At 28.5% G+C, this 24,744-nt stretch overlaps 1 protein-coding gene and 1 long non-coding RNA gene across 2 annotated transcripts; both read left to right on the forward strand.

The window, feature by feature from the left end:
* The first annotated feature begins 851 nt into the window (after window positions 1-851).
* LOC135922326 (uncharacterized) lies at window positions 852-1,680 on the forward strand. The gene is made up of 3 exons (XR_010570854.1): window positions 852-928; window positions 972-1,273; window positions 1,318-1,680. It is a non-coding gene; the product is annotated as an uncharacterized LOC135922326 (long non-coding RNA).
* A 22,081-nt stretch (window positions 1,681-23,761) lies between these two features.
* On the forward strand, window positions 23,762-24,702 carry LOC135929030 (uncharacterized). Its single transcript, XM_065465525.1, has 2 exons — window positions 23,762-24,566; window positions 24,668-24,702. Exons 1-2 carry the CDS (start codon window positions 23,762-23,764, stop codon window positions 24,700-24,702), a joined length of 840 nt encoding a protein of 279 aa, XP_065321597.1.
* The last annotated feature ends 42 nt before the right edge of the window (window positions 24,703-24,744 follow it).

Here is a 24,744-nt window from a genome sequence, read left to right on the forward strand (position 1 = left end):
GAAAATAGCGAGACACCTAAGCCCGTTGAAAGGCTGATAGACATTTATTGTACGGGAAATACAACGGGCCTCGATATTAAAGAGAATATAATATCCAAGCCTGGCTCCATGAATCTACCCCTCGAATTCCTAGTGGGGCAAAGCTATGATGGCACCTCAAACATGAGTGGAAGAATTAATGGAGTGCAGGCTTTGATTAGAGCGGAGGCGCCAAAGGCAGCTTTTATTTGGTGCTATTGTCATCGATTAAATTTAATAGTTGTTCAATTATGCCAATCAGTAAAAGAGCTGCCAAATGTCTTGGGAATATTAAACGAAATTTACGTATATTTTAATGGTGTTAAAAGATATGAAGTGCTCAAAACATGTCGAGTGATTTACTGACAAAATCACATAGATTTTTACGCATCAAAAATACCACTGGGTAATATTATCTTAATTGTTTCGATATATAATGTTTATTTTATATTTATAGAAGCTGGCTAACATCATATAAGGCGATTGTAAATTTTTTCCTACTTTATGATGCTTTGAGGGCAGCTTTGGCAAATTTAAAGGATTCTGAAGATCCTGCCACTTCCACTATGGAGTGCTATAGTCTATAGAATAGAAAAATTTTATTTTATTTTATCACTATGTGTTTTGGATAAAATATTGTTGATAACTAGCTTGGCTTGTACAAAATTGCAAACCATTTCAAAGGATATAGGGTTTGCAATAAATCAAATTCAATTGGCAAAAGATTGCCTGATTAATATGAGAAGTATAATTTAAATTATTATCTTTTATTATTTTATAATCCTAAAATAGATAATAACACTGAATTTTTGGATGTCTTTTCAAAGGCCCAAGATTTTTTGAAGAAGAGAAATTTACCTTTTGATTTTGAAAGTTCAAGACTTCAAACATTACAATCCAAAAAGGAGAGGTATATATATACTTTCATCATTAAATGTAATATTTTATTTTAGCTTTAAAATCAGTGTGTTTTATGCTGCACTTGATTTAATTATTATGCAGTTTAGTGAAAGATTTAACGATGAATCGATAAAATTTTTGAGTCAAACATCATTTTTTACCCCAAAGGGAATGGCGGAAAAGGCAATTGTTAAAGATGATATCAAGGATATCTGTGAATTTTATCAATTAAATACAAGTCAAGTTTTTGAGGAAATGTTGATGTTTAGAAATATTTATAAAATGGCTAAAACGGGGGACGTAATTATTACTCGTGACCTAGAGGTTAAAGAAGATTTGTCAGATTCTGAGAATTGTAAATTTATTTAATTAAAATATTTTTACTAATACATTATTTAGCTTCTTCTGATGATGATAATAATTTTGAGATGAATGATTAAGACTGGAGAAACTATTCATTTATTTTACCTTATCGTCTGCTTATAAATTTTTCTGCTTTCCCAAATTTAACAATTTTATATAAATATTTATTAACTATTCTTACTACATCATGTACTGCCGAAAGGGTCATGAGTAAAATTAAACTAATTAAAACAAGACTTCGTAGTGTCATGAAAGATCCATTTCTTAATAATTTAACCATTTTATCAATGGAAAATAATTTATTTAAACAATTAAATATTGATGAAATTATAAATTCTTTTGCTTTCTCTTCCCCTAATTTATCTAAATTATTAATTTAAAAATAATATTTTTAAAGCATATATTTTTTACATTATATTTATATTATAATAAATATTGATGCAATAAAAATTATTTTTGAAATTTATTGGTGTCAAAAAATAATTTACAATGGGGGGGGGGTACTTTAGGGGGGTATTCTGCTTCTATCCCTCAAAAAGTGTAGGGGTCACTGTGATACATCATCTATAACACACTTACTCATATCTATCTTATTACGTTGCGGTATTTTTTTATAGAGCGCTACGAGTCTTAACTCATTATCGGCAGTTATAACATTATTAGAAAGCCTTAGCCTATTTAAGGATTCATTCAAACTGTAACAATCGCAACAAAAATATGTAGCATCTGTTTTACCCCATAATTTAAAAACACTCGCTTGTAAATTCAAGCATTTTGAATGAATTCATTTATCGCATCCTTCGCATCCTATCGATGCGGTAGAAGCCTTTATATGCACATGGCATATTTTACATGAGTATATTCTAAATAATAAAATTTGAAAATTAGTATAAATATAGTTATAATAAAAAACATCGATTGTCGTTAATTTTATATATTTTTGAATAGAAACAGTTTACATCCGTTATTAGCTGACACAAATATAATAACAAACACTTATATAATATAACAGAGTTGTTAAAGTATATAGATATAAAAATGTGGTATATCTAGATATATTTTTTTTATTTTCATATATTTCTGTTTCACGATATTTTATATTATTAATATAAATTTTAGAATGCAAAATATATTTTAATTATTTAAATATATAGTGAATTCCATATCAAATCGACAAAAAAAGTCGATTTTCAACTCGACCCTCTACAATTTTTTTTTAAATTTTGCACATTGGTAGTATAACTAAGAAAAAGATGAAATTTTACCTCCCATTACTGCTTATCCGCTGAGATATGGGCGTTTAAAGCGCGGAAAAATGGTACATTTTTGACAAAATTCCCATTTTCAAATATCTCGAAAAATACTTATGTTAGAAAAATAATTTAAATTTTATTATGTAGCTTAATAATAGTTCTTTAATATGACATAAAAATAAATGTAATAAAAATTTGAATAACGAAAACCGGTTATATAAAAGGATATATAAAACCGGAAATGGTCACAGAAAAAAAGGTATATTTTTTTGAATTTTTTTTACTGTAGATAGATATCACACTGTTTTATATTTGTACCAATTCCTAGACTGGGATAAACATGGGTCTAAGTGTTATGGCTATTTATATGGCTAAAATTGATCAAATTTAACATAAATATTATCATATAAAAATTTAATGATAGACCCTTACTTTTTTTATCCTTGACAAAAATTTTGAGAGGTGGCTACCTTATTTAACGTTACTTGACATAAAAATTTAAATTATTTTTCTAACATTTTCGAGATATTTGAAAATAAGGGAATTTTGTCAAAAATGTACCATTTTCCACGCTTTAAACGCCCATATCTCAGCGGATAAGCAGTATTGGGAGGTAAAATTTCATCTTTTTCTTAGTTTTATAGTATATACTACAATGTGCAAAATTTAAGAAAAATTGAAGGGGGTCGGGTTGAAACCTTTGTCGATTTATGGAATTCACCATATTTATATGTTAACCAATACCCGACCAGGGTTGCCTACACGATATTTTCCAAATATTTTAGGTATTGTCCTTAACATTCCGCACTTTATTGAATAACAATTTATAACTACAATCTGAAGATGTCTTAACTATTATACACACGCTCACATCAAAAAACTTAAAGATTTCAAAGATGAAAAATATTATAGAATATTTTGAAATATGCTAAGCTATTATAGATGATAAAGGGAATTATTTTAGCTCTATGGCATTTCCATTCCCATTTAGAAAGCATCCTCAGATAGAATATTCAGCTTAATGACCCCCCCCCCTCCCACTTTTAATTATTAAAGAAAAACTCATAAAAAATATCTGGCAAATAGTAATGTTGGCAAAATCTTAGTTGTTGCGAACTATTCAGAGAAAACCATGCACATACTATTAAGATATTTGATTAAGCATCAATAAGTTAAGATAATTTTTTCCCAAAACTCGTGGAGCTTATTTTAAAATAATATCTCTAGTAAATAAAACAAATCTCAGATATTAGATGATTTCCATGATTACCAAATAATTCAGTTAACAATGCTTCAATTTTCTAACATTTAAGGAATGATATTTCAAATTTTAATAAAAAAATTAAAACACTGCTTATGATAATGAAAACGGGATGTAGAATAAAAGAAAATATTGGAATAGTTTAGTATAAGAATCAAATATATAATTGTTATTCATAAAATTTTACTACATAACTTAAATCCCCCCCCCCCCGCTCCCATCGGTAGAAGGACTCTTTTATTGTAACATATAATGTGTTTACAGATAAACGAGGACCTTAATGACAATTATTGTATCTAAAATCATAATGCTAGTTATATATAGATAGTATCAATAGTTTTATAGCTAATATATGTTCACAAATTCTAATTTGTGTTAATGCAAAACTTATATGTATAATAAAATTAACATCTATACTTAATACATTTTTAAAACTTTTTATAAAACGTAATTAAACTATATAGAACCATTTAAAATAAACAACTCTTATTAAAATAAACATATAAAATGTATCTTATAACAATAGATATAAAAATATTGTAATAAATCACAAATTAACTTTGTATTTCTAGCTTAAGACGTTCGAAAACAATAAAATAAATTTTTTCAACCTACCTATTTTTTTACTAGTAGTACATATAAAACTATTATAATATAGAATGAGAAAAAATTTAGAATATTTTTATAAATTATTTTAAATTTATTAAGTAGATGTAGTGTCTTAAAGTTATAAGAAATTTGTGTATTTTATAGCAATAATAACCTGAGGATGATAAAAAAAACATAAGTTTGTTCGCAGGTAAGTATCGATTCAATCTTTAATTATTATTTTTTCTTAATATATTTATTTAAATAGTTCGAAAACAATAAAATAAATTTATTCAACCTACCTATTTTTTTACTGATAATTTAGAATGAGAAAAAAATTAGAATATTTTTATAAATTATATAAAATTGATAAACGCCATCTTGCGGATTAATTATTAACGATTTACATCTGATATATATAATCGTAGTAATTAAGAAATGAACGTTTTCTCATCTCCTTAATGTATTTAAAATTTAAGGAGACTATATAGTGTAATGTTAAATTTTTTTTTTAAATATTTTTTTCCTACACCGGTATTCGATCATACGACCTAACTATACGAAGGCAAACGTTCTTATCATTCAGCCCCCCTTTAACTTTATATTTTGTTATAATTCTTCATATATATTTGATTTATTAAAATTAACTTAATTTAATTAATATTTTTTAACTAGTATTAATATCATAATTTTGATACCACTACCGCTTGGCAGGCTTGAGAAAATTTTACCACCAATATTATGTGCATGAAGCTGGCTTGGAAATTTTTTTAATATAAAATTTTTTTTAAAAAAAATTATTAATACCATTTTCTGAATCTCCTTGATAAACTATACACGATTCTGGTATCGCGTCATTACAGAGAAACTTTTACAGAGAAAACAATTATAGAGAAACTTTTACAGAGAAAACCATTATAAAGAATGTCGTTTATAGAGAATGTATTTTATAGAGAATGTATTTTATAGAGAATGTATTTTACAGAGAAATTTTTATAGAGAAAACAATTATAGAGAATGTCGTTTACAGAGAATGATTTTACAGAGAATGATTTTACAGAGAATGATTTTACAGAGAATGATTTTATAGAGAAGGATTTTACAGAGAATGATTTTATAGAGAATGTATTTTATAGAGAATTATTTTTTTTTTTAAATATGATTATTTTATAAAAAATGTTATAAATTTTTTTTGTAAATTTGTGTGCTCTGCATAGTCAAAGTGGGAAAAAAATTATATGAAATATTAAAATTACCTTATATAAGCTAATTATTGGGCAGTTTTTATTGTAAGAAAATTAACAATCTGGATCAATTAAATTTCGTTAAACCCAATATTATAATATATCTATATTTATTGGTTATGATTGAAGTTTTTATAAGATAAATCTAGTTAATCTACTAAATAAGAGCATAGCATTATACATTCGAAATATCAAATAAATATTTATTCATAATGAATCCAAATAAACATAGTATAAATATTATACCAATATAAAAAATACAATTATATGATTAAATTAAACATTTAAATTTATATTGTGGGATAAAGCCCTTAAATAATCCAGCATAGTTCTTGAATAAAAATCTTCAACAATTAGAAAAATCCTTTTGGATCTTTCGCGATATTCTTTCTTTGACAGCGGGGCCATTAATCCTAAAGAGTATTGTTCCAATTTGTTCAGATCTTCGTCTTTGAGAGCTAAAAATGGAAAAGTTTTTAAAATTTTTAATATAATATAATTACTAACTCTTTATAAATTTCCAGATCTTTGGATGATGGGAACTTATATGAGACGAAAAACTTCGATGCCAGCCTTCTACTGAATTATTGGTATTCGGTTCACCAGCTAGTGTTGATTCGTAGCAATTCCATAGAGAAATGCTAAATATTGGCGACCTCCTCTCCATAGCTATCATTTTTCCAATCCACGTCTCTTCAAAGTATTCTATCAAGGGGGCGAGAATATCCCTATTTTCTTGATAGAATTCAGAGGCACATAATTCCTCGAATCCATGAATTACATCCTCCACTGGTACATATGCCAGTGACATTAACATTTTTTTGTACATAGCAAAATTTGTTTGCGTTTTATATGCATTGCGAATTAATGAATTTTTTTGAACAGTGCGCCATATGCATTGCGACATATGAAACAGGCACCCGCGGATCGCAGTCAGTGGAAACGACTGTTTAAAAGCAGATAAGGCTGCTAATTCAAAGTCGATCATGATGAATTTCGGATTTAAAAAAATTTGGAAATTTTTTATTTGATTGAAAATATTAAGATAATCTTGTTGGCGACGTGATGTCATCAGGACATAAATAGCTGGGATAATGGTTTTATGTTTCATCCCGTGGATGGTGTATATTTGCTGGAAGAGAGGACATGTCTTGAATGTGCCATCTGCATACCATTTATCACATGTTGATAAAAATTTTAAATTTATGGTTGAAAATATGAGGCATCGGTGATCATGATGACCACTATCATATAACAAAAATTGTTCATCATCATTGGATAATTGATATTCAATAGGTATGACCAAGTCAATCAGGCTTAAGGGAACGGCAGGCGCTCTTCTTATTTGGCGTCTTTTTCTTTGAATTGTCCTTTTAATTAAGGAACAACTAGGCATTTTCCCAATGGCGGCTATAGATATATTGCTAGATATATCGGCCATTATATTATTGGGCAGAGATTGGGTACTAGAAGCCTCTTGTTTGATTTTATTCATCTTGTTTCTTGCTTCAATATCAGCAATGTCTGGTACATGATTATGTTTTTTATTGTGGAATATAAGTATTCCGTTCTTAGTTCGGGCACGCCCATGCATTCATCCACATGGAATTGAATACATCTCCAATAGGTTGTTTGATTTGATGTTTTTTCCTTTTGAAAGAGGTAAAAATCAAGAAGTAGTAACTGATTGTTTCGACTACTTAAAATAAATTCAGCCATAATTTTTAAAAAAAAAGTGAAAAAATTTACAGAAAAAGACAATTATATAGAAAAAAATTTATAGAAAAAACAATGATAGAGAGCCGTTTATACAAAATAACATAGATTGTTTTCAGTTGATAACCAAACAATTATGCCATAAAAATATTTTGATATAGCACATTGATTGTACGATTAAGGTGACAAATATATTTTAACTAAAGAAAGAATTATCCGTGTTTCACAACTATAATTTAAAATTTTTAGGAAAAATAATATTATAAGAAGAATTAAAATAACATAAGTGTTGTTAAATTAAGTAGATTTGATAAAAGATAACTATAACTAGTTACATTTACAAAAATCCTAACTGTAGCTGACTATTTTATACAAAGTTACTGTCCAAAGTAACTAGTTACTCTTAATAAATATATTTAAATAATAAATTTATATTTTTTTTACATTATAATATTATACAGAGCTGATTGCCCTGAATTTACTATCCACTTGATACTAATATAATTGTAACCTTTTAAAATTTTATTTAAACACGATATAAGATTATAAAACTTTCTAAAATTCTAAAATAGTGTTTTTATAATTTTATATTTTAACTCTTAATATTTTCCCGATTGTAATAATTTTCTCACAATAAAAACTGCCCAATAATTCGCTTTAATAAGGTAATTTTAATATTTAATGATATTTCATACAATTTTTTTCCCCCTTTGACTATGCAGAGCACATAAATTTACAAAAAAATTTATAACATTTTTTATAAATTAATCATATTTAAAAAATTTTTTTTATAAAATAATCATATTCTTTAAATAATTTTTTTTTATAAAATAATCATATTCTTTAAATAAAATTTTTTATAAAATAATTCTCTATAAAATACATTCTCTATAAAATCATTCTCTGTAAAATCATTCTCTATAAAATCATTCTCTATAAAAACATTCTCTGTAAAATCATTCTCTATAAAATCATTCTCTGTAAACGACATTCTCTAAAATTGTTTTCTCTATAAAATAATCCTCTATAAACGACTTTCTCTATAATTGTTTTCTCTATAAGTGCATTCTCTATAATTGTTTTCTCTATAAAGGTTTCTCTGTAAAATACATTCTCTGTAATGGTTTCTCTGTATTGACGTGGAACCCACGATTCTATATTCATTTTTATAAAAATAATCTATCTTGACCGGGGACGCGTAGAGACGCGTATTTTAGTCAAAAATGGAAAAAAAGTGTTTTTTCAAAATTTTACTAAGTTTCTACTTTTTAAAATAAAAAAGAAACATTTTCTGTATCCATTTAATGAGCTAAATATGAATCTGCTTTTATTTAAAAAAATAATATTATCTTGACCGGGGACGCGTAGTTTTTTCATGTAAAAAATTAGTATTTTAAAAATTTTACTAAGTTACCACTTTTTTTTAAAATAAAAAAAAAATTTTCTGTATCCATTTAATGAGCTAAATATGAATCTGCTTTTATTTTTTAAAAAAAATTGTATCTTGACCGGGGATGCGTAGTTTTTTCATGTAAAAAATTAGTATTTTAAAAATTTTACTAAGTTATCATTTTTTTTTTAAATCATAAAAAAACATTTTTTAACTCATCTTATAAAGCTAAATAAGATTTTTTATTAATATTATATAAATTAAACCTGTTTGACCAGGGACGCGTAGTTTCCGGGGACGCGTATTTTAGTCATGCCCCATAATCATACATATCACATTTGGTCTAGGTAGGTAATTTTCTAAAAATGGAATACAACCCTTTTGATTGGTAATAGAATATGCTTTATTTACTAAATAAATTAAATAATTTTGTATATTAAACCAAGAGTAAATTTTAAGGTTTGGGGTATATTGCTAGTATCTACTGTCATTGCATTTTTAACAAGGGATTTGGTTATGAGTATAGGCCCATTTTGATTGGTAATATTATTTTGCTGTCTAGAATTATTAATTTATTATATATAAAATTTAATTTTGTAACTTGATGATGATAAAATAGAGCTCAACTTTGGGTTTTCAACAAGTCTTAAATTTGGTTGTGAGTGGATGCCCATTTTAATTGGTAATATCTTATCATCTATAATTATGAATTTATTATATATAAAATTTGATTATGTTACTTGATGATGATAATTTCCCCTTTTTATTTGAAAGTCCTACTACTGATAAATCAGATTTTCTGGATCTACCTTTTTTTTTTCATTTTGAGTGGTAGTTTGATACTTTTTAATTTTTGGAGAGTTTCATCAATATCTACAATTTTCTCAGTCTTAGGCATAATTGATAGATTTTATTATTGGGATTGTTACATTTGTATCTATATTCCATATTTAAAAATTTATTTATATAAAATATAATCTAACCTTGTATAATGTTTATCTTTGAAATAACTATGGGATTGGGAGATATACTTTGATCCACTTCAATGACATCAAAATATTTTCCAGCTTGAACTATACTATCAAGTTTTTTTAGTTTTTCGATAAACACATCTGAAATTTTATGAGGAAGCTGAGATGTTAAACTTGAAAAGGGCATCAATATTCTTTGAACTTGTTTAAATTTTTCATTGGTTGACAAATTTTTTGTGCATGGAAAATCGTTGGGAAATGTTTAAATATGACTGAGACAGAGAAGAATCTTCAGATATTGAGCTATCCTGTATATATTTTTTAGTCCACCTCTATCCACAGAGATGATTAAGATAAATATCCAATTTTAAGGCAGCATGAAGTGCTAATATGTGGCAACAAGGCAGCTTTATGCAAGTCAAAAAACTATATGCACATGATTTTAGTGTAATTTTAAATTCTACACCCTTTTCACAAACCAATGCATGGTTTAAAATAGTATCAATATTTAATAGATGTATTTGATTATGAAATGAGATTTCATTTATAATAACTTTAAAGGCATATGGTCTTAAAAGAATAAAATACGAATTTTCTGGAGTATAACATGCGTAGGTGACACATGGTAGCCTCTCAATATACATTATATTTCTGTATGCCTTTCAAAGGCTTGAGAACTAACTACTGTTGATAAATCTGAAAAAAGGGCATTTAAAGGAGAATATTTATTTACAACTCTTTTAATTTTTTGATTAAGAGATTCTAAACGATTGTTAGTAAATTGAGCAGATGTGGTGATTCATTTCCCCAATATATCACCCATCTTTTTCTAATAAAGTGCCAATGTGTATTAAAAATACAATGAAACTAAGGGCAATTTAAATCTATAAGTTTCTCATAAAGATAATTGTATACATCTTCAGTCTTACTATATACCATTTTTTCTAGTATTTCCAGCACTGTTTTAACCTCAGATGTAGTAATTTTTCTCTTTTCAGCGGTAATCTCTCTTTTAAATATCCTCAAAGCATGAAAAATACACATGTGAATATTCACTGCTGGGAAACTATCATAGAAGGCACTTCTATCTGCCATATCTTTATCAGCCACAATAACTTCAAGATTTGATAAATTATTATTATGATATTTCATAATTTCACACATTTATAGCTTTCACTTTGTACAAGCCAAAGTGAAACTATTTGTGATTTACCATTTCCATCAATTATTAAGGTAATGAAAAGAGACATCCCGTAATTATTTAGCTTGTAGGTTGCATCCACAAACATAACCTCTGGATATCTTTTGAGATTATGTTGCATCCTCTCATCTTGAAAATAAATTCCTAGTAGAATATCATTTCCTTCAATGACCTCAACAATAGATCCTTTATTTCCTTTAAGTAGCTGAAAAATGCTGGCTAAATCATTATACTTCGATTTATTAATATTAGTTTTTAAATTGTGAATATCTTTGGGTGATATTTTTCCTAATTTTAGCATTATTCTTGTATTTTTAGCTTGTTAGCTTTTAGGTTTAAGTACTTTTCAACTGATTCTCTCTCTTCAAGAGATAGTACTCTTTGTTTAGGAAGAGATTCAAATGTATTTTTATCTATTTATATGATTATTATAAATTTATTATAATGTATAATTTTACCTAAATCATGGTTTGTATGTTTATTGACCATAGTCACAATTTGTAGGAAGTGGGTATGGGTAGTATCTTTGTGTTTAAGACACACTGTAAATTTAAAAGAGCACATTTTACGGAATGTTGAAGTATTCCTTATATTTTTTGAGTGATTTATTTGTATGGAGCCCCCATATTAACAAGAATAATAAAGCTTTTGATATTTAAAAAGATATATGAGCTCTTCAGGATGGGGAGCTTTTAACAAGGTAGACCTTGTAACATATAAATTAACTAGGCATTACTGCTCATATTCTTTAATAATGCTACTAAGTGAATCAGGCTCGTACGCAAGAATTTGGTCTGGGGGGGGGGATAATAAAATTTTTTAAGAAATATTATTGTTTTTTAAAAATATCAAGCATAAATTTATTAGGACTAATAACTATTTCTAATACACAATTTTAAATTAATGTGAATTAAAAAAAATTATATGTAAAGAATCACTTAAATGACCCAAAATAGAAATTTGAATTTTTTGAACCGTTACACAAAGTTACTTAAGAATAATTGTATTTTGTATGTTATATATTTACAATGTAAAATCCAATCTTCGTTGGGATTGAGCTAATTTTTCAATTATCTAATCCTTGCTTGTCGTCAAATATATATGAATATTCAAAAGATCCAAACCTTTCAATCTACTTTCAGATGTTGTTATTGGTATGTTTTACAGAGACCTGCAGGACCGGCCCCCAGGCCGGACAGTATTTTAATTTTTTTAAATATACCCGGGCCGGTCTCGAAATTTTTTTAAAAAAACACCCAGGCCGGGCTGTATTTTTTAAAACAGCCTATATTTGAAATCGTTATTATTATAAAAATCAAAAATATAATTCATTTTAAAAAAATTCGGGCCGGGCCTAAAAATTTTTTAAAAAAGCCGGGCCGGGCCTGAAAATTTTTAAAAAAAAGCCGAGCCGGGCCTAAAATATTTTTTAAAAAAGGCAGGGCTGGGCCTAAAAATTTTTTAAAAAAGCTGGGCCGGGCCTGAAAATTTTTAAAAATAACCCAGGCCGGGCTGTAAAAAATCTCTAAGAAAAATCTGGGCCGTGCCCTGCAAATGGTACTTTAGCAGGCCTCTGTTATTCTTTTTAAAAAAGAGAATGTTCTCTCATTAGTTTACTAATGGGAAGAGTTTATAAACCCTTTTAATACATTGGGAATTTAATCTAAAATGTGTTTGAAATAATGCAGAACATCTATAGCATTTTTTGGGACTATAACAACCATAGTTAATCTTATAAACATAGTTATTCAGCTAGTAAGGCATCATAAGATACTTTAACATCTTCATGATAAAAATCTAACAAATTTATTTTTTCTAATCACCATCTGAAAAAGGTTGGGAAGGCTTTTGTGGAAGTAATATTTGCAGATTAGTAAGTGCTGCATGATGAATTAAAAATTCATTTATTTGTGTTATAAATGTATCTGTATCTAAGATATACTCTCTCTTCTACTGATCCTATATTAATGTTTTAACGATGAGCTTGCCTTGCTACAAGTCGAGGGATACAAATGTTAAACACATATAGCTCTGCTTTTTACTCAACAATAAAATATGAAATTCTTATTCAACATTAGCCCTAATTTCCTTGAGTTCTGATAAAATACTCTCCGCTATTCTCATCTTCTTAATCAAGTCAATGTCATGTTTTTGAAAAGTAATATATAAAATAGTTGTATAATTAAATAATACACTCTAACGAGAAATAAAATTTGGAATAAGCATTGAGTCCAATAATTTTCTTGCTTCTGAGGAAATATTTCTTTCAGGTCATTGTGATATTTCAGTAATAGCATATAATTGACTCTTCTAACTCCTTAAAAGCTGTTACTGCTTGATGGCAGAGACTCTATCTCGTTGGACAAGCTTGCAATTTCTTTCTCCCTGTTGGACAAGAAGTTTCAGAAATAATTATTATTTGACTAAAAATTTGAAAATGGTAGATAAATATTACGCCACTAAAAATTTGAAAATAATAAGTAAATATGCCGGAAAACTTGAAATCAAAATTAATTAATAAAATAACTTATGAATGTGATAATGTAATTAAATATATATTTAATATGAGATACGAATAAATATTAACAAATGTAAATTAATATAATAATATTTTTGAAAAATATATCCGGCATCTGCATTTTGTGGCTTGGGGGGGGGGGGGATTTGTCACCCTGCCCCCCCCGCTGCGTACGCGCCTAAAGTGAATCATATGATGAAAATGTTGCTCCTAAATGTATCATCTATAAATAAAATTTTAATATTTAATTAATCAATTTACAAAAATTATTATTATTTTGTAACTTTGTCTAATTCCTATACTATGGTTGTTTTCCCTATTATTGGATTTATTTCTCAAAAAATAGAAACATTAAAATATATTTTTAAATATAGCGGGTTATCATGTGAAAATGAATTGTCACGTGATAAAATGTTATTAATAATCATGGTGTTAGGTTTAGTATATTTTACTAAATATCACGGGTGTTAGCTTTAATATATTTTACTAAATATCACGGGCGTTAGTTCTAGTCACGGCCTATCGGCCACTGGGTATTTTATTTTATATTTTTATGATATATTTTTTTATACTATTTTTTTAATGTTACTTTTTTTATGTTACTTTTTTGTATGAAGCCCGAATAAACAAAAATAGTAGTGAAAATAATCTAGAAAAACCTTACTTTTTTTATGTTACTTTTTTTATGTTACTTTTTTTATGTTACTTTTTTTATGTTACTTTTTTTATGTTACTTTTTTTATGTTACTTTTTTTATGTTACTTTTTTTATGTTACTTTTTTTATGTTACTTTTTTTATGTTACTTTTTTTATGTTACTTTTTTTATGTTACTTTTTTTATGTTACTTTTTTTATGTTACTTTTTTTATGTTACTTTTTTTATGTTATTTTTTTTGAAATTAATATATCAATTTTTATTTAAGATATTTTAAAAAGGTTTTTTCTGCAAATTTTTATTTTTAAAAAGCTTTTTCTATAAAATTTTGTATTAGGGATAAAATATAGGAATTCTTAATTCCGCAGGTTTTTCTACAAAATATGGTATTAGGGGTAAAATATAGGAATTCTTAATTCTGCATATATATACGCGGGATGGAGGGGGATAGGAGAATTTTGCATACAAATTTAATTTTTTATTTAAGATATTTTAAAATAGTTTTTACTACAAATTTTTATTTAAGATATTTTAAAAAGGTTTTTTCTACAAATTTTTATTTAAGATATATTAAAAAAGTTTTTTCCACAAATTTTGTATTAGGGGTAAAATATAGGAATTCTTAATTCCGCCGCGTTTATATATGGCGGGGGGTAAGAGAATTTATCGGTGGCATATGTCGAGAGACAAATGAAATATCTCTAACTGACAAAACAAGAAATCAAGATACCACACTGCTTGTGGCTAAAGATAATGTAATGCAGATTCGACGATTATGACTGACTCGTGGTTAGGGTATGTAAATATATTTTTTCTGTAAATCAAAAGTGGTAATAAATTTAAATCTATTTATCTTATATATAATGGGTTAGAACAAACCAATTATTTCCACTATCGGGTCAATCATTCGCAAAATTTTATTGTTCCAAATGACAGATCAATCAGCACCCAAGAAATCGAAAGGCTTTGGCGAAATCTAAAAGCTAATATAAAAGGATGTGGATAACATGAAATCTACTAGAATATAGATATTTTAGAAAATATCGATTGTTAAATCGTTTTGATATTTTTATTCTTTTATATATGACTCTATGAAATTTCAATAATATTTTTCAATTTTATGAATAAAATTGCGTTATTTAATACTATATTTGTGTAAAAATTTTAATACTATATTTCGATTTAACCCTTCACTACAAAGGTTAAAAAAATCACTTAAACTTTAAAGGTGTAGTCTATTTTACCCCTAACACAAAATTAAATAAAACATATATAAAAGCTGCGGAATTAAGAATACCTCTATTTTACCCCTAATACAAAATTTTGTAGAAAAAACATTTTTAAAATATCTTAAATAAAAATTTGTAAAAAAACGTTTTTTAAATATCTTAAATTAAAATTTGTAGAAAATTATCTTAAATAAAAAATTGATATATTAATTTTAAAAAAAAATAACATAAAAAAATATCATAAAAAAAATAACAAAAAAAAATAAAATGAAAAAAAATAATCGAAAGTGGCAATAACCAAAAAAATAAATAATATAACAAATTAAAATATATTTAAAAAAATATATATTTAAAAAATAATATAACAAATTAAAATATATTTAAAAAAATAATCAAATAAAATATATTATCTCACAAATTAAAATATATTATCTCTAAAATAAATTTAAAAAAAAAAATTAAAAAAAAACTATCAATCAAAAAATATATAAAAAAAAATAAATTAAAAAAAAATATCAATCAAAAAATAGGCCTCTCAAACGAAAACGCCATATCTCTCATTCCCTGGACCAATGGTCTCCCACTAGCTTGGGACTATACCTGTGTCGATTTTGCCGCCAAGTCCAACCGCTCATTTTCTGCCAGCGAAAAGGCCGAAACCCTAAAAAAAACAAATATGCTTGCCTCACCAATACCGCGTTTATCCCAATCGTTACCAATACCCTAGGCATGTTCGGAAGTGATGTGATGCTTTCAATTTCATCAAAACTATAGGAAAAAAATGAGACAGATCTCAGGGGACCTCCATGAAGGATTTTACCTTCGTCAGCAGATTTCTGGAAATCTGCCGGTCCAATTTTTTAAGCATTCGTCTTTTCTAGGGTGATATTTTTTATTTCATTTTTAATTATAATTTGTAAATGAAAAATTTGTTTTTTTAAATAAAGTATTACCCCCCCCCCCCTCAAAAAAAAATCAAAAAATATATTATAAATATAACACAAAAAATCTCAAAAAATAAATAAATTTAGCTATCAAAAGATAAAAAAATTTATGTAAAAAATAAATATATAAAAAACATTTTAAATAATATATATTTTAAAAAAAAATATCAATCAAAAAATATATTTAAAATTTTATATTTCTAAAAAAAAATCAAACTAAAAACTTGAACTTTAAAAAAAATTAATTGTTTTTCTAAATATATTATTTTAATAATTAATCCTTTTTTTATTTGAAACCTCTCATATTGAACATCTTTTTCGCTCGTTGCTCGATTTTTCTGACATACATATTGATCATTCCTTCGCTATTTTTGCTCATCAATCAACAGACCTCTCACAGGCGCTTTTGCTTTTTTATTGGCAGCATTTTTGTTATACCTATGGCCATCCCCCATGAACGCAAAATCTGCCCATCCTGCCTGAAACCAATACATTTAACAAATGATGGAGAATTTTTTGTTCATGGACCAATCTCTAACAGGTGTCCGCATTCAAAACACACGCCTCTTTCTCAGATCACTTACTCGCTTCCCCTCCCTCTCATAGATCCCCCCTAAACCAAGTAATTGGTGCCTCATTCTCAGATATATTTCTTAACTCTACAAAACCAAGTATCATAACGAGAATACCCAAAGGAGCGAGAATACAAGTAGCTAAATCTCTCAGCAACTGCATATCTTCTCTTTTGCAAAATTTTAACAATGAAGAAGAATGGTTAAAATTTCTAAATTTCGGGTACAATACTTTCAAAATACCTGACATATCACTCCAAAAATCCTTAACTCAACAAATAAAAGATGCCTGTTTAAACATCAACACTCATCTTTATGAGTCCCAAATCACCAGACATCCCAAAAACAAAAAAAAAATAACCCCACTTCAACAAAAAGCCTCTTTGATTTCGAAGAAAATTGACAGTCTTAATATCAAAGGGGCCCTCAAACTCATTTCAACCAATGACACTCTGGCGGAATCCAATTTAGATACCTTAATTAAGCTTCGATCAAAGCATCCCACAACAACATTTATGCCAATATTACCCCAACCCTACTCCCATTGTGCAACTGACTTCACACAGGAAGAAGTAAGGAAAGCAATCCTAATCGGGATTCGGCTCATGGTCTAGATGGGATTAGACCAATTTTTTTACAGAACATTACCTCTCCTGTGATCTGTAGGTTTCAATTCTCACTAAAATCACAAACTTAGTCAACAAAATCCTAAATGGAGACGTACCCAGCTTTATTATCCCCTTACTCTTCGGTGCCAGACTCATCGCACTCCAAAAACCAAACAAGGACATTCGGCCCATCGCCATCGGTTCAACTTATCGTAGATTGGTCGCTAAATTAATCGCATCTAGAATCAAACACGATGCCGCACACATTCTAAGCCCCTACCAACTTGGTGTAGGGATATCTGGTGGGTGTGAAGCTGCTGTGCACTTAACAAGAATTCACCTTGAAAATAACCCAAAAAACGAATCCCTAGTAAAAATTGACTTCTCTAATGCCTACAACACTCTTTCGCGCAACACGTTCCTACATTCAACTTGCTTCCATTTCCCCGCTTACATCAAATTTCTTTTCTCTTGCTACCAATCACCAACAATCTTACAATTCAACAAAGAAAAGATACTTTCTGTCGAGGGTATCCAACAGGGTGACCCTCTCGGATCCCTTCTCTTTAGTCTTGGAATCAATGACATGATAAAATCAATAAACTCTTCATGTACTCTATCGCTCCACGCTTGGTATATTGATGAAGGAATCTTGAGTGGTCCCAGTAGTGAAATCGCCAAAGCAGTCAACATAATTAAAGAAATGGGCACAGCCATTGGACTTTCGCTTAACCAGAGGAATTCTGAATTCTCACATTTAAATTCTAATGATCCCAACACTCACGATTTCAAATTCACATCAAGCGTTGAATTAACACATCTAGGATCGCCTGTAGGAGGACACGAGGCAATAAAGCACCTTTCTTCATTCCACACTCGACATACTCCTTAAACTGGAGGACATTTTTACACTTCTTCCATCACACAAGTCCTTTTTTTTGCTAAAAAATTTCTTTTTTATACCAAGGATTCTTTACGCACTTCGGTCGACACCAATTTTTAAATATCCTATTCCTCTCCAAACTTACGAAAAAGGAATAAAGGACTTAACCGAAAAAATAGTAAATATCAGATTCAACGAAACCGCTTGGGCCCAAGCAACTCTTCCAACCAAATTTGGTGGTCTCGGCATCAGATCTCCACATGACTTAGCAATAACTACTTTCATATCTAGTAGTCTCTTGACAAAGCCAATAACCACCGCCCATAATTCTAAAGAAGACCTTTCCTAATCGTGGCTATGGATATTTGGAAAACAAGGATCAATGCTGATTCTCATCCCCCCACAACCCATAGACAGAAAGACTGGGATGCACCAGTGGTTGCTCGCTGCGTTGAAACTCTCTTATCTAGCATGCAATCTACCGATCGCGCCCTATTCTCTTCCCTGCTCAATGGTACGGGACATGAGTTTCTTGAGGCCATCCCATCTACCAATCTTCAGCTTCAACTATCCAACAATGAATTTACCCACGCCATCGGCATTCGTCTAAATTGTTCCATCACTCACCCTCACATCTGCTCAGGGTGCAACTCGCCAGTTGACTCGAAGGGTAGACATAGTTTACATTGTCGCTCCTGCAATGGACGATTCATCAGACACAAGCAATATAATACAATCATCCAACATGCACTGAAATCCGCCCAAATTCCTTCCACTCTAGAACCACAGGGTCTTTTTAGATCTGACGGTAAACGTCCTGACGGGATCTCTCAAATCCCATGGAGGAGAGGCCAACTTTTGGTATGGGACTATTCCTGTATTGACCCCTTGGCCCCATCCAACCACGCCATCAACATCCTTGACCAGAAGGAACAACTTAAAACTTCTAAATACACAGAAATAATGAACGATCATTGCTTCATCCCAATCATATCAACCACTCTTGGCACCTTCGGCAAACTCGCCTTAGCATTTTTCAAAAACTTAGGATCACAAATCAGCAAACTCTCAGAAGAACCTCGAGAGGGTTCTTTTCTTCGTCAACGATTATCCATAGCGATTCTCAAAGCTAATTATATCAGTTTCAATGGTAGTCTTCTAGCCAAAGAGCTATCCTAGACAACACTTACGTCCCTTTTTCATTTTTGTTTCCCTGCGTCACACCATCTCCGTTCCTTTTTTTTATAGTATTATTATATATTTTTCAAACATTTTTAAATATATTAAAACATAAAATATTATATTTTCGTTTTTTTAATACTTTATATTATTTATTATTTGAAAATTGAAAATAAAGAGAGATAAATTTAAAAAACTAATATACAAAAAATCATCCTAAAAAAATATTATATTTTAAAAATATCATATTATAAAAACATTATATTATATCTAAAAAAAATCGCAAGGTCTAAAAGTCGAAAGGCTTTAGGACTAATTATTTATTCAAACTTTTCTGTTGAAAGGGGGGGGGGGTGTTTTTTTCAAATCCTGCATAAAAATTTTGAACTCTATAATTGTCCCATATATAATATTTCTCTATAAAATCAAGATCTACAAATAATTCTCTACAAAATAATTCTCTACAATGTAATTTTCTACAATATAATTCTCCACAAAATAATTCTCTATAAAAGTAATTCTCTTTAAAATCATTCTCTATAAACAACATTCTCTATAAAATCATTCTCTTTGAAGTCATTCTCTATAAAGGACATTCTCTATAAAATAATTCTCTTTAAAATCATTCTCTATAAATTACATTCTCTATAAAACCATTCTCTATAAACGGCATTCTCTATAAAATCATTCTCTTTAAAGTCATTCTCTATAAAGGACATTCTCTATAAAATAATTCTCTTTAAAATCATTCTCTATAAATTACATTCTCTATAAAACAATTTTCTATAAATGCATTCTCTATAATTGTTTTCTCTATAAATGTTTCTCTATAAAATACATTCTCGAATGATTTTATAGAGAATGTTGTTTATAGAGAATGATTTTAAAGAGAATTACTTTTATAGAGAATTATTTTGTGGAGAATTATATTGTAGAAAATTACATTGTAGAGAATTATTTTGTAGAGAATTATTTGTAGATCTTGATTTTATAGAGAAATATTATATATGGGACAATTATAGAGTTCAAAATTTTTATGCAGGATTTGAAAAAAACACCCCCCCCCCCTTTCAACAGAAAAGTTTGAATAAATAATTAGTCCTAATGATACGAAGAAATTTAAATATAAATGATAATTATACTTGCTTACAACCAGATCTATCTACCAATAATAAAAGGACACTTAACCATTCAAACAATGTTAAACAGGACCTTTTACCACAGGGTAAGGGGTTATAATTCAAGTTAGACATTGAAATTAAAAGGGGTAGTTTGTATTTGGAATTCCGTTATGTTTAACAAGTGCAAAAACCCTATAAAAAACATTTTAAACTTTTTGATTCATCTTTCTCTAAACTGATTAGGAGTTTACGGCTTGTAATAAGAATTTTCATTTTACTAAAATCAATTTAGGTGTATTATTTTAAATTTTGTCGATGTATAATTTTTAGGTAAGAGTTTGAACTATCATTTTGTATTTTGTAAATTCAGATACAACTATTTTCTGACCTATGATGATTTCGACAGAAATTGATCCAACCCAGTGGCGTAGCTACGGGGGTGGTTTTCGAGTTTGGACCCCTCCCAGAGCAAAAATTATTTTTAGATTATACGTTCAAAAGACTTAAAAGTGATTTTATATGAATTATATTTTTCTGTTTTGATGTTTGTGGAAGGATATTATATTACTATTGAAATTATTCTGGCCCCAGCTTTTATATGTATGGACCCCCTCTAAGGAAAATTCCTAGCTACGCCACTGATCCAACCACCCCCTAGTGTTCCTTCCTACCATGTGAATACTAGACAGTACTCTAGTGATCTTAACTTAATTTTGGTAAGGCGATAGTTTGTTGGGTATTGTTTTATTTTTTGTTGTTATTTGCATTTAATATCATTAATTGAGTGCGTTTTTTAAATTTAAAATCTGATTTTGCAAGAAATGCACCTGAATAAGTGTAACATACCCACCCTTAATGTTGCGCAATCGGTTAATTTTAGGCAATTCCAAAACGGTTAGCCAAGTTTTTAGGCCAAAAAATCGGCTAAGCATAATTAGGCTTAGCATAAAAATAGGCGAAAACGAATAGTCAAAAATTAGGCATCGGCTAAGGAGCTCGGTTAATCACTCGTCATATATCGTTACATAATAAATTTATAAAATAATTTTAATAAAGGCTAGGCTTAGTGTTGCATAACGCAGACGGGCGATTAGCCTAGCTCCCAATCCCTACATTTTGTCTAATTAGTTTTAGGCGATTTTTCGGTTAAGCCAAATTAGGTTTAGCTGATTTTTAGGCTACTAACATTACTTATAAATTTCAGATTAATGTAAATTAAAATTTCTTCAGAAGTTCAATATAAAATCTTCTGAAATTTATAGGGTGGGTATTCTACACATATTGGAATGCATTTTCGGCAAAATCAGATTTAAAATTTAATAAAACGCGCTCAATAAAATGCAAAAAATAGAACAAAATACCCATCAAACTATCGCCCTTACCTTAATTTTTACAAAATTATATAGATTTTCATTATAAATTATTAAATACAAAAAATTTTGGCGAAATCGTTGAAATTCCCAGGGTAGATTCTCTTCGGAATAGATTTGGTAAAATCAGATTTATCAGGGAAATTAGAAACGCGCACTATAAATCAGAGACCTACAGGCCCTTTAAATCCGGCCCGGATACACGGACTGGGCTGTATTTTAATTTTTTTAAAATATACCCGGGCCGAGCCTAAAATTTTATTTTTTTAAATGCACGGGCCGGGTCAAAAAAGCTTTTTTTTTAAAAACCCGGGCCAGGCCATATATTTTAAAACCAAATATTTTAAATCACCATTATTTTCTAGGCAAAAATATATATTATATTTTTAAAAAATCGGGGCCGGGCCATGCAGATTAAAATAATGCACAAAGCAACTAAATATTGACAAAATTTTCTAAAAAAATTGGCGTAAGGCTGGCTTTGTTGCTAATAGTTTTTTTTTTTAAATTGCTACTCTACTAGTTAAAGCAAAGCACTAATAGAAACTAATGCATATATACATTGTATATAAATATAAATTTAATTATATAATTTAAAAATATAATTTAAACATTTAAATTAATATTGTGAGACAATGCCCTTAGGTAATCTAACATGGGCCTTGAATAGTAATCTTCGACTATTCTATACACCCGTTGAGCTCTTTCTATTAAAAATCTATGTTTTATATTTTTACATAAAAAAAAACAAGACAGACGCCGTCATATAAATTCTCGGAACCCTTGAATAAAAAAATAGTAAAAAATAATCTTAAAAAAAATTATTCATGTTCCTGATTTGCAATTTCTTATGAATAATTATGATAATATTTTTAAGTTTCCTGTTGTTATTTTTTTTAAAATACGCTGAACAATTAGAAGTAGTAATGTTAAAATTATGAAAATATTTGCTTCTTTATCACCTCTTATTGAGTAGATTTTCCAGATTAAATATCCTTAGCCTCTTATTGAGTAGATTTTCCAGATTAAATATCCTTAGCCTCTTATTGAGTAGATTTTCCAAAACTTTTATTATAATTTTTATTTATTTGTATTTTCATAGAGCAAATCTCAATCAAATATAAATTTTTTTTTATTTCCATTTTATTTTTAGATTTTTTTTTCTCAACAAGAATTATATTTGTCCATATTTTCTATGTTTTATATTTTTACATAAAAAAAAACAAGACAGACGCCGTCATATAAATTCTCGGAACCCTTGAATAAAAAAAAGGAAAAAATAATCTTAAAAAAAATTATTCACGTTCCTGATTTGTAATTGCTTATGAATAATTATGATAATATTTTTAAGTTTCCTGTTGTTATTTTTTTTTAAAATACGCTGAACAATTAGAAGTAGTGATGTTAAAATTATGAAAATATTCCCTTCTTTATCGCCTCTTATTGAGTAGATTTTCCAGATTTAATATCCTTAGCCTCTGAGTATATTTTCCAGATTAAATATCCTTAGCCTCTTATTGAGTAGATTTTCCAAATAAATATCCTTAATATGGACAAATATAATTCTTGTTGAGAAAAAAAAATCTAAAAATAAAATGGAAATAAAAAAAATTTATATTTGATTGAAATTTGCTCTATGAAAATACAAATAAATAAAAATTATAATAAAAGTTTAAACTTACAATTATTTAAGTTTTATTTTATATATAATAGGATTTAAGAAAAATTATCATTAATTTTGAAATCTAAATTTTTTTTAAAGAACTTATAAATTTTAATGGCTGAATTTATTTTAAGCAGTCAAAACAATCAATTACTAATTTTTGAATCATTTATATTTCAACGAGAAAAGCTTATTAACGATACAAGTTATTGGCGTTGTGTTAAATTCCACTTGGAGGAGTGCAATGGAAGGGCAAGGACAAAATCTGGAGTTATATTTCATAATCAAATGCATAATCATGTTCCAGACATTGCCGAAATTGAAGCAAGGAAAGAAATAAATCAAATAAAGGAAAAGGCAACTACCTCGCAAACTCTACCCAATAATATAATAGCGGATATAACAACCAATATATCTACAGCAGCTATGGGGAGAATGCCAAGTTGTTCCTTAATCAAAAGAACAATTCAAAGAAAACGACGCCTAGTAGGAAGGGCGCCTACTGTTCCTGTTAATTTAATTGAACTAATAATCCCTATTGAATATCAAATAAATAATAACGGGCAACAATTTTTATTATATGATAGCGGTCACCATGATCATCGATGCCTAATATTTTCAACAGTGAAAAATATACAGTTCCTATCAACGTGCGACAAATGGTACGCAGATGGCACCTTCAAAACATGCCCTCCACTCTTTCAACAAATCTATACCATCCATGGGATGAAATACGACACGATTATTCCTGCCGTTTATATCCTTATGGCGTCGCGTCGCCATCAAAATTATTTAAATATTTTCGAAAAAATTAAAAATTTCGAAATTCATCTTGATCCTAGGTCTATAATGACAGACTTTGAATTGGCAGCCATATCAGCTTTCAACCAATCTTTTCCGTTGGCTGATAACCGTGGATGTTTCTTCCACATGTCTCAATGCATATGGCGCGCCGTTCAAAAAAATTCAATAATTTGTATGTCATATATGACAGAGCCTAATTTTGCTTTACAAATTAAGATGTTATTATCACTGGCATATGTGCCAGTGGATGACATAATCCATGGATTCGAGGTGCTGGTTGGTTCCGAATTCTA

The sequence above is a fragment of the Gordionus sp. m RMFG-2023 genome, chromosome 1 (genome assembly GCF_954871325.1).
Source record: "Gordionus sp. m RMFG-2023 chromosome 1, tfGorSpeb1-WG-v2, whole genome shotgun sequence".
NCBI classification, from domain to species: domain Eukaryota; kingdom Metazoa; phylum Nematomorpha; class Gordioida; order Chordodea; family Parachordodidae; genus Gordionus; species Gordionus sp. m RMFG-2023.